This window comes from Neopelma chrysocephalum, unplaced genomic scaffold (assembly GCF_003984885.1).
Source record: "Neopelma chrysocephalum unplaced genomic scaffold, ASM398488v2 Primary Assembly neopelma1_44, whole genome shotgun sequence".
NCBI classification, from domain to species: Eukaryota; Metazoa; Chordata; class Aves; order Passeriformes; family Pipridae; genus Neopelma; species Neopelma chrysocephalum.
The window spans coordinates 10010013-10022207 of record NW_020897703.1 but is presented as its reverse complement, the minus strand read 5'-3'; the positions used below and the strand labels follow the sequence as shown (position 1 = coordinate 10022207).

General features: G+C 37.9%; 1 protein-coding gene across 8 annotated transcripts in view; it reads right to left on the bottom strand.

The window, feature by feature from the left end:
• Window positions 1–456: 456 nt before the first annotated feature.
• PDE1A (phosphodiesterase 1A) overlaps window positions 457–12195 on the bottom strand; it is a 204826-nt gene continuing 193087 nt past the window's right edge. For 6 of the 8 annotated variants that reach the window (XM_027678409.1, XM_027678408.1, XM_027678407.1 and 3 more), the window contains 3 exons: window positions 10525–10800; window positions 3856–3975; window positions 457–3543 (listed from right to left, as the gene is read on the bottom strand). In XM_027678409.1, coding sequence (XP_027534210.1) covers window positions 3899–3975; window positions 10525–10800 — 353 coding nt within the window. In that variant the 3' untranslated portion in view covers window positions 457–3543; window positions 3856–3898. Of the gene's footprint in view, window positions 3544–3855; window positions 3976–9694; window positions 9965–10524; window positions 10801–12195 lie in introns of those variants that run through there. The other 2 variants (XM_027678414.1, XM_027678413.1) reach the window with 2 other exon arrangements.

The following is a 12195-nucleotide window of genomic DNA, read 5'->3' as shown; positions in this document are numbered from 1 at the left end:
AAAAAGGGCATTTTATACTCACAACACTGAACTTGGATTATAAAATTTACACCAGGTCATGGAGGTGCCACTGAAAGTCGTACCCTTCCTGACAAACTGTTGCTAACAAGAACAGTCTCAGTAGTTCCTTCAATTTCAACCCACAGTAAGATTTTTTTTTTGTGTAAAAAATGTACTATTGGTTATGTTTTTCTTCATGCGAGGGCTGTTTTAGCCATAAAGGTTAAGAATTCAAGACTCACTTAAAGGAACTGTTTTCAAGTGTGCTATGAGGATGCAAATGATTTTGTATGGCAAACTGATAGAGTTACGGAAAAGGTGTGGAGTCCCAAGTGGGTGAAAGGGTTGGAAACAACCATACATGCTCTGTCACTTCTCAAAAACAACCTTACACAAATGAGCAAACATGCTTCAGGAAAGCAAATTTGTAACTAACACTCAGGAGCTTCACAATCCTTGCCCTCGAATCAAATTTATTTGGGGAGATCATCATAGGAAATACGGACATATATAGCAGAATAAAACACACAGTTGTAGGTTGCCGTGTTGAAAATTAAATTAAAAAAATACTGGCTAGATCATAACCTATAATAATATTACATAATATATCTCTCAGATATCTCAAGATAAAAATACAAAATAAAACTCTTGAGGACTCATCTATAGCTACAGCTCCTCAGTGTGCTCAATGCAGGGTACATGCCCATAATGCTGTGGGAGAGATGCATATATAAACACAATTTCTTATGGCCCCATGCAGTGTTTTGGTAGAGTAGCCTTACAGGTTTCAGAGATAAACTACTGCTCAGGGAGAGGCTCTCTCGAGAAGCCTTTCTGCCATCCAAACACAAATTTTACCCCACGTCAAAGCCTTAAGTAACACATGTTGGCTGTATCAGTCTTCTCCATCAAAGAAAATTTCTCCTCATCATAACAACACACCAAGCTTTGGGTCATGGCCAGGTAAAAACTTGCTAAGAATAAAGGAAGGAAGGAAGAAAGAAAGAGAATCAGCTGGTATTAACGAAAAACTAAGCACTCTTTTTGTATTTCAGTAACATCTACCACAGTGATTAAAACTGAATACAAATGAGCAAATAGGATTATTTATACAAAAATCACACTTCCAAGTTAATGAATGAATTCTGCAGGCAATGCCTGGCTGCTGTGAGAGTAGGAGCTCCTTCTAGCTTCTGCAGTGGGAGATCTTGGGGTCAGCTACAACAACAGGACACTGAGAGCCCCATAGGATGTTTCAAGTTCTCTGCAGAATCTGTTATATTTTCTGCTTGTATTTCTAGGTGAAAATTTTTGCAGAGTAATAAATCACAATGGGATACAGACACAGGAAAAAAAGTCAAGTTAAACTATGGTAAAAGTCTGGAATTGAAAATACAATATAAAGATCAAATTCTGCTTGTTCCAGACTTTCAGTCTCAGTGGATCATAAATTACAATGTTGAAAACCAGTCAGTAACAAACAAATACCTAACTGGTCTAGTTTTTAAAGATAGCAGTCGTCTCTTGCTCTTTTCAAATTTGATGGGAACTGTAGATGCTCAACTTATCTGAAATAAGGTCCCAAGTTCTCCAATCTTAATGAAAAAGATTTTCCACTGCCACAGCATATGGCAACTTACAATTAAAAAAAGTCTGATATGACCATTATGTTCCTTCTCTTGTCATAAGGACAATAAGAAGCCATAAGATGGTTTACATTTTATTACAAAGGAAAAAAAAAGAGTCCAACATTCCCAAAAAGGATGCAAAGTTGCACAGAGTGGTCCAGGCTACTAATAATTTGCTCAAACACTAGCAGAGAATATATAAATTCTTAACTCTTAGCAAAAAATATTGATTGCATTATAACATATATGATACAATTTCATTTGTTAACATTTCATTCATTAACTTCACTGTACAGAAATTTGTCCATGCTAAATACAAGCCCTGGACCAGATACACAAAACAATTTAAATGCATTTTTTACATCCTATATGCACAAACATTTCTTAAGTTAAAACTATGCATACTACTTATGCATAGCACGCATATGGCTTACATATTCAATGACAGGAATCCCACCTTTTGGCATGCTCTTATCCCACGGCTCAGAGTTTACACTGTTCCCAGCTCCATTTTGATTGCTCTGCTGTCAGAAAAGAGACAGTCAACAGGTATGAACATGTAAGGGTCCCTCAGTCCAGGGTGATTGTTTTACAATTCCTTCTTCAATTGGGACAAAGCGTGCCCTTTTTGAAGTTGAGCCTGACGCCTGTTGAGCTCTACTCAGACCCCTAAAACAGCAGATGAATGACACGTAGATCTCAATCACCCTCTGCACAGAGAGGAGTGCCACTGCCCCATGAGTCCTCTTCAGAGCAGACCATGGCTGATTATAAAGACTATTTGGTCAGTGAGGTAATAACCACAGGGTCCAAAAAGAAGAGCTGGGAGAGCAGCAACCTAAGTCACCCAAGAGCCTACAACTTGAAGGGGAGCCTGGAAGTTTCCTGGCAGGTTCCAGCAGAGGGAAATGAGGTTGGCTGCAGCCACAAAGGACACCCAGACAAGTCTGGAGGAGTCATGGGCAGCTTGAGGGAAGTGGAGATGAAAATGGAGTTATTTCTGGGCTCCTTCTGAGGCTTCTTGCAAAGGTGACTGTCCATGTGCTCTGTTTTTGCCACCCCTCAGAAAGAAACAAACACTAGCAAAGATTTTGCAGGATGCATGTTGTTGACTTTGCATTTGAGATAAATCATAATATAAGGCCTCAGTGTCACCTTCCAATTCTGTCTGAGAGGCAACACATTATTTTGCTGAAGTGAAGTAATTTTCATGTATTCCTGTTGCTGTCTCTTCTACCCTACAAAACAATAAGCACCAGCTTCATGGTAGGGCTGACACCATTGCTGATGTCTTCCAAAATACTCAGATATTTCAAATACTTCTTTGTTCAACACCAGTTCTGTCCATATGGCAGCCACCACAGTGGAGAAGAATCACCATCTACACAGGCTGGTCAGTGTAATTCTACAACTTCTCTGTACAGTCTACATACATTTATTTCCAGATATTTTAAGGAAACTAACAAGTAAGACTTTTATGTTGCATGCAGTATGATTGCATGAACAAGTATTTAGAAACACATTTCATTTTGACTTTCCATTTTCACTGGATGCCAGCAGCAGTGACATGTAACAGCAATCCCAGGCAGATGATAAATGTCGTGTTTTCACATATCTTGTGGTTAACTGGAAATGTTTGATGGCAGTGATGCAACAAAGCAAGGTCCAACTTTGGCTGAAAAAATTATTTTGGCTAATTTAAGAAAGCAGAATAGAAGAGGAAATAGCAACAACAAATACAACTGAAATCTTGCAAGTTGTTAAGTGCCTTGAGTTACCAGCTCAGTTTTACATTTTACACTTTTGAACATTTTGTCCATTCACGTTCCACAGAAACAGGATGATCCAAGAACAAGTTGACAGATAACAGCCTCTGAGAGCACGAGGTAGGAACAGCTAGAGTGCTTCTTTTGTCCTGTAAGAGAGGTTAAATGAAAATTCATAAACAATAAATTTTTGATACTACAACTTTCAGTATTTCATAGGATGGTTTATTGCATGATCATTCTGTCTGACATTAGGGATTTAGAGATGTAAAAGTACTGGTTTTCCCTTCTTTATATTGAATGGTTTTATACCTCACAGAAAGTGGGACATACTGTGTCCCCATTTCAAAATTTTCTAATAAAACCACAACTGAGGTGGAACAAAGAGGTTAATAATAGCACTAAACAAGCCTTTATGGTGTAAAACTCTCCCCATTATAAGAAAGAAATGACCAAATTACCTGTCCTGCCTGAAATGTCAGAAGCTTTTAAGAAATAGAAAATCTAGTTTTGTATCAGTGCTTCTTTCTGCTCCGTGGCTTTTACCACATCTTCTGGCTTCTTACAGTGTTTAGGCTCACCTGGAAGATAAACAAATGTGACAGGAAACCTGAGTGAGGAAGTTATCCAAGAAAATCTGCACAGCTGTACACAGACAGAATCTTGTTCTTTAAGACTTTTTTAAGATTAAAATGAGGTTTCAGTCACTGCTTTCTTTAATTGCTTTCTCACCACAGTAAGCATTGGATTGAATCAACTAATCATTGTGGTTTATCTATGAGGCAAAAGACAGAATGAAATCAATAGATCACATCATGAAAAAAACTATGAAGACATTTACATGAGTGTTAATAAAGTGGGTTTGGTTTTGGTTTATTTTTTTCTTCCGCCTTACTGAAAGTCAAAATTCACCCTCTGTAGAGAAGTGCTGTTTAAATCCTCTTTAATGTAGACTTTCAAACCAGAGTAAGCTGAGATAATGAAAGATGCAGTGTCAAGTTCTAAGAATTCAATTCATTCAGTCAAATTGGAGGAATGACACAGAGCGACACAAGCAGCTTTCAAACTAAGTGATACAACATGAATTTCGAACCATAATATTAAGCTGTTGCTTAAACTATTCCTTCAGTAACTTTGAATGAACAAAGCTGAGGAAATTACACACTAAGATGGTAGGCATGGGGACAGCGTAGCAAACTTACAGAGTTATTTACTAACTACGTATAGTAACTTCTCTATTTTATCCAGTTAATCCAAGTGATCCCACAAGAGAGTAGGAACGTTGAGCTGACAATGTGAAAAAAGAAGAGCATAGAAGTCTCAAAACTTGAAAAGATGAACTGGGAGAAGCATAAAATTTATAAAAATAAAAATAGAGAGGGGAATATTTTTGAAAACCAGAAAACAAAGGTACAAGTAGCCAAAGAGAAAGCAGATGATGCGTGATCTGAAAGGGAAATTGAAAGATGATCGTGAGTTGAAGTTAAAGAAGAAACAGTTTAGAAAAGAGAATGAGGAAAGAGGAAATGGAACTCAAGAGAACAAGAATGAGGAAGGAAGAAAATAACTACCTATGGCTTCACTGTAAATAAGTAAGAATTGCTACTGGTTTTACCCTTGTTTCATTGCCTTGAATGGTGGCAGAGTTGGTGCTGTCCACACTGTAATGCAGCCACCAGCAGATGGGCCATATCCCCCCAAGCAGCATCCTACACCATCCCCCTTATTTTACATAAATTTAGCGTAGGTGAAATACAGACAACCAATATTCCAAAGACTTTTAAAGTCTCAAAATAAGACTAATATGAATTAGAACCAGATCTTTCAGCATGTGGCTGTTTTTGGAGGGATTTACTAAAACTTTATTAGCATTATCCATTAAAAAAAAAGGGGGGAAGAAGTATGAAAGTAAAATCTATTGATCTAAATATTTGAATTTTATACTTAACATAGAGTAGTTTTAGGAGTGGGATAGAAGTGGTTTGGGGAGGCCTTAAAACAAAATCTTTGTACATTTAAATTTCATAAAACTAAACATTAACTTTTAAGATATATAGCTTTCTTTGTGTTAGTTCATCAGATTTTTTGTGTGATAAAATCTGCCCTTTAAATGGTTGCTAATGGCTGTTACCTTATAAACCCCATCCTTTTTATAAACACATTTGCTTTTTTAATCTAACCTTCCCTCCATCCTTATCCCATGCATGAACACAGATGCCTTCCCTTAGTACGAGGATCCTGTTGTCCTGTTGAGCCATGCACTGTGCCCAAGGAATGCTCACTTATCAAGGCAGCTCAGCAATCTGTGCCCGCTCTGCGCAGCTGCAAAGGGTTCCACACTCGGCTGAGCCCCATGGAGCCACCACAGCACTGAACGGTCAGTAAGCATTTGCATGGCACGGATGATGAGCTGATGCCACCTGCATTCCCATAAATCAAACTGGCATGTTGTTGGTGTGGATCTGTCCACTGCTATTTAACCTGGTTATTCTCCAGAGGCTCTCAGTTACTGCCTGCTGATGACGTTGAATGTTTCACACACCTGATGTGACTGGGCAGTCCTCTGCTGTCATATAGAGCGAAATTACTGGTAATCTGTTTTCTCACAGATTTATTATCTCCCTCACATTTTGATATTAAGGATTAGTGTGGCTATCACTACAAGTGAGAAGTTAAGAGTGTGCCAATTAGCATTTATAAATCATTGAAATGTGGAGTCATTTAATTAAACATAAGCAGTTTTTAAAATTAATGTTCTAATTAATAAATCACTCAAGAGAAAAAGAAAATTATCTCTTAAACCCCACCTTGTAATAGTTTCACTTAATCTTGTACCATTCAATTAAATGAAAATGGGATGATGGAAAGGACAAAGGTATTGTGGAGAAAAACAACATTCAGTCACAACTGCAGTGCTTCTTACAGTGACCCTCCGGTTCTCCCTTTGCACTGACCAGGACCCAGGGCAGAGCTATTCCTGTTACTAATTACTACTAATCTACAAGACTACACCTTAAAAGAGATGTGATATAAGGTGAGTAAAAGTCACTCTTTAATATTTTTTAAATGGGGAATGCCCTAATTATATACATCCAAACATTCATTGACAATGCCCAAGAACGCAGACACATCATTTTCCCATGTTCTCAATCTCTGTTATAATTGAATCACTTACTCACAAAAAACTCAACTGAATTTTCTGCGTTTTATAAAAGACAGAGCAATGACAGCCAAAATATGAAATTTCAACATGAATAACCAGTCCCAGTCCCAGCACCCACAGGTGCTCACTTCTCCACCCTGGGAGTCAGCAAGTGCTCTGGACATCACTTTAGCCTTGTACCCACCCATCCTCAGTACAGAAAGTACACAAGTAGAAGGGTCTAGCATGGAGAGTGCCAATAATGTCCTGACAGATGTACGGTGTCTCTTAGAATACTCAAATAACTCTAATTTGTGAAACAGTTTAAAAATGTAAGGTCATATGTATGGTGCCTTCTGCTTGTTTGAAGTGACATTCCATTGAAAATGTCTGACCTTGGTTAAAAGGGTCTAGATCCACTGGCCACAAACAAGAGTGAAAAGTGGGGATGCTACCCATGCTATATGTCCCTTCTGCGCTGAGCGCTACTGCATCATGCACAACACATTCACCCTTGACCATCTCAAACATAGCTTATACTGAGAAAAAGGAGGGGGGAGCGAGAAAAGAGACTGCTCTGCTGTTTAAGGCTATAAGGCTTCTACATACTCTGCAGTAACAAAAACTATTCAATAATACTAAGTACCTACATTTAGACAACCACACTGACGGCTTAATGGCTTCCCTCCACTTAGAATGATATTAAAGCATTTTACCACTGTGAAAGAGAAATTGAAACATTTTAGCCTGACTTTTCCCTTTGGTATGAAATATTGCCAACTATTCCAATACTAAATGCCTGCATAGAGTTTCTTTTCTGTTATCTCCTACATGATGGCACAGTTTCTGCAGCTGCTGAAACCCAATATTAATTTAATACTATCTCAAAGAGCCAGGACCTGAGTCTCACCATGAGTTTGTAGAAAGCCTGGTTGCTTCAGGCCAGTGCCAGTAATGCAACTCACATCAGCATTGTGATGTATTACAGCTGCTCTATTTTGCTGTGTAACCTATGTTTGTAGTGTTCTTTCAATGTATTTTGCATCACTCCGATAAAACAGAAATCCCATGTAGCATCAACTATCTTCAAATAGGTACATTTGATATTAAATATTATGTACTTCATGGTGGAATTTCTAAAAGGTCAGAGAGTATTGAATTCTGACATTAATATGCTACAGAAACAAGGCAAAACATTCATCAAGCTCTCCATTTACCTAGATATATATCTATGCTGAAAAAGGAACACAAATAATCATTGAAGGAGATGGATGAGAGCAAATTCAGCATGCTACAGTGACCAGATGTTTTGCATAAAATGACAACTAAAAATGCCTTCAAATATCAGGTGCCTTTAAAAACAACACCTAATCAATACCCTGATTCTATGTATAGTAGCATTCTGCTAAAAATTTGTGATAATGTAAATCAGAAATCCAGTTTCATCCAGTGGTTTTCTGACTTGAGGGACTATGAATTACATATGAGGGGATATATGAAAGGTTCATGAGACTAAAAGAAATGCAAACTTGCTTTCTGTAGGCTTAGGCTGTCTAATCAGGGATGCACATTTCTACTGGAAACATTTTAAGGATTCACAGGTCTAAACAGGGGAAAAGTCTCTGTTCTAGAACGCGCGATCCAAATACTTTGGAATGCATAAATTCTCTGAATTTACCATGACAACAGCATTTTGCCAATATAATCTCTCATGATAACACCACGAATGAATGATTACATCTGTCCACAAACTGTATCAGATGAACAGTTTTCAAACTAATTTGAAGACCTCTTCAGAAATGGATTTTACAACTGCTGGACATGTGTTCAATCAATGGCATGAGCAGTACCCTCTACTTTTTACACATTTTCACCAGCAGGAAAGCTTTACAAGCACAACTTGTAAAGGACTTGACATAGATGATTAGTTTCAGTGAAGAAACCTGCATTTCTGTACCAAAACTTTCTGTGGCAATCAGCAGCAATGTGTGCTGCAAAACCTACAAGATGTGCAGGTGTAAGTTGGGGGATCCCAGTAAGGGAGCATTGGCTCATCGCTCAGCCTCTGCAGTTGCCTAAAGAATAACAAAGAATGCTTCTCTTACGATGTGATTAACCTTGATGCAGTTATGTCTCCTGCTATATGTCACTGTACACTGCTGAGCAATGTCCTCTGTGTATGTGCTCTGGCTTTTAGTTCAGGACCTTACCAATACTATTTTTCTTAACAAAATAGTTAAGTTAAACTCTTATTTCTGTTTCATTATTAATCTGAACTCTTTTTGAATATTGCCATCTCTAGTGAACAAACATCCTTGGATTGGTGTAATTTATGTTAATAAATCTTTTTCACTATCTTCAAGAAAAAAAAGGTTCCAAATTATATTTACCTTTGGAAATATACTATTAAAAATTTAATTGCTTCTTACCCTTCTCATAAATTTTGCAGTTTGAAGTTTTAAAACACAAGGCATTCTCTAGAAAATTCCCTGCATTAGAAAACAAATGAAATTAGCATATCCTAAGATAAGAAATCTCTGTTCTCATTGGAGAGGTGGAATGTAAAGATTGACAAGGTAACAGAGTGAACTAATTGCATGCTGAGTTGTATCTGATCTCTCAAATAGCATTTTTGTTGGTCAGCCATCTAAAGACCCACAAGGACAGCTATACCACCACTGCCTTCTGCAGAGTCTGCAGTTTTCCCGACTGTGTTCCTCATCCAGGAGATGAAGAACTTTCCTAAGGCACTTTAATTTCAATTTGGGCTTTAATACAAAAACTAGTGTAAAAAATACATGTCAAAAGATAAAAATGTCAGTTATTAGACAGCTTCAAATGCTGTGAAAATAATTTTAGTGTAAATATTTTGATGTAGGACCCTAAATTAACCATCTGTTATTTCTGATGCAAAAAACCTGTCAACAATAAAAGCATGGAGCCCTGGAATACGGAACTCTAGAATAAGTGGGTGTTTTCCATAAAAAGTGCTTATGAGAAACATACTAAGTCATATACTTATGCTTACAAGCACTTCAGTGTTGCTGCTCAGACAATGCCACACTGCTGGCACAATATTGCAAGGCTTACTGTCATAAAAGCATTAATGAGATTAGCATTTTAATGAAAAGTCAGGAACAGAAGTGTCATTATATGTCTTGTCTTATAAACCTAATATCTCAAAGCTTATTCTAACTATAAGCAAACTCAGAAAATAAAATGAAAATGCGCAGTGTTTTTCTCTTCCTTTGATAACATCTATTCCTATTGCTTGGGCATCTTTTTCTTGATACTGTGTTGCAATCACCAGATACTAAACATATTCATCTTATGATAATATACTTACACACTAAAAACATATTCTGACATTTTAGGGATTTTCTGGCTGCTCCGCTTGTCCTGCAGCTACAGTCAGGAGACTGATCCTCCTGATTAAGAGAATGACACAGTCCCATGACTACTACAGTTAGCAAATTCCATCTACCTTAACTCTAAGATTCGCGTTTAGTACAAAGGATGTGGTTTACAACATAGCAATCTTATTAGGTGCCTAAACTAAGGGGAGTATATTTTAATGACATAATTACCTATTTGAAGAGAAGATGTTTGGATAGCTCTATTTTGAAAGTTTACCTTATTCTCCAGTAGCAAAGGGCTATTTAATTGCAAATATGCATCTTTAAATTACTCCAAAATCATTCTTCCGGTTCAACTAAAGTATAATATGTAAAAACTTTTCTGGTGGATACTAAATAGCTGATATCAAGAAGTTGATATTTGTTTATATCAAACAGCTTCTTGATGGTTTTAGGACGGTCATACATTTACACATGCCTGAAGAAACTGTCTTATGCTGGTGGTTTGTACAACACCTTATTTCAATATTTTACATTACTGTTGATGTTTGACAGGGAGGTACCAGACACTGCTGCAGCTTCACCCTGGGCAGCTTCATTAGACTGGCTGGTGCTGTGTGATGAAGCATTACCATTCAGTGGGTCTGTATTCTGTGTTTCTTGCTGGGCATCGGTGAGATCTTTCTGGTTCGGATCAGAGTTAGTGCATTTTTCTGAGTTGGATTCATCACTCAGAGGAGTGTCGAAAGAGACTACTTGTAGGACGATGGATCTGGGAGGACAGGTTGTACCATCACTTCCCTGACTACTCTCATTTTGTATCCTTGTTGTCTCTTCCTGTAACTGTGCATCTGTGGAATTTCTGCTTTGGTCTTTTTCCTGTTCACCAACATTTTTCACAAGTTCTTCTACAAAGAGGGAACAAAATAGGTGAATTAGATAAGAAGGATATGCCACAGTTTTTTGATTTCAGAGTAGTGACAGATAGAGCTGCACATGGGAACACTGTGAACATGAGGGCATGCCCACTGCTGTGTTTAATATGGCTCAGATTCTGTTTCTGCTTGCACTACTGCAACTGAACCATAGTTGTCATCTTTCTGGTTTGATGTACTTCTTTTTTTGGCCATAATACAGAGCAAGGAGCATCATCAGACACAGGGTAATCTGAAGGATGGGAGCAAGAGGACCCCATGCTGCAGGCATGTCCCCCTGCAGGAGTGTTTACCACTACAGGACTAGGAAGTGAAGAGCTCATCAGTTCTGCAAGACACAGGGCATGGAGGGGAGCATCTTGCTCAGGACGCGGCACGCATCAGAATTGAAGGGAAGCCCTGAAGGAAATGGGCCTGTCAGCCTGGAAAAGTCCAAAGCATCAGCTCATACAGAGCTTCAGCTGGAACAAGTTATAGGGGGTTACATGTGCTATCCAGTACTGCTACCATTATGCCTAATGGGGGAAATTGCACTTCAGGGGAGAGCAGCAACCCAAAAAAAAAATGTTTGTGGAAGGCTCTACTCCTTGCTGTATTGCAGAGATTTGGAGAACAAAAAAATGAAATGGCCCAGAGTAAAAGTAGACAGAACAGAACAGCACAGAGAAATAGTACAAGGAGTAACTAGAAGATGAAAAAACCCAGATAATGGAAAACACTACCAATTTAAAAAATGAAAGCAATTGCAGTTTGAATAACACTTGCACAAAGCAGCTGCATGATATTGCATAAAATTTCTAACTTGGATGTGCACACTATATTAAGAAAGGAAATCAAGCATTGGGATACTTATTGAGTGACCAGTCCAAATCCAAACCAGAAGTGATTGCACATGACAACTCAAAGATAGCCCAGACTGTAAGTATTTTTTTACCACATCAGTATTTGGCACCACCTCACTTTTCTGAATCCAGAGAAAAGTTCCCCCTGAATTCAGAGAAAAGTTCTGTGAAATAGGATGGAAAGGAACACCTCCAAACCTGAACTGATGTGCAGAAGCATGGAATAGCTAAATAATTTCTTTCTTTTGTCAGTTGTACTTTCTAGCATATTTTTTTTTTTAAATCAAAAGCCTTAAAATTTTAGCAATTTCTAAATTGCTAAGCCATTTTCCTCTCAGAGAGAGAGACCTGCTTGTTTTGGATTTCAAATCTTCTAAAACTTGGACAGGTACACTTTTTTCTAGAGATTTCAATGCAGTTCTTACAAAGAAGAGGTTGGGCTAAAACCACTAAGAAATACGTACATGGAATTCGATGCAAATTGTGTTCAATCTAGATACATTAATTAAAGCATTTGTTGCTCATT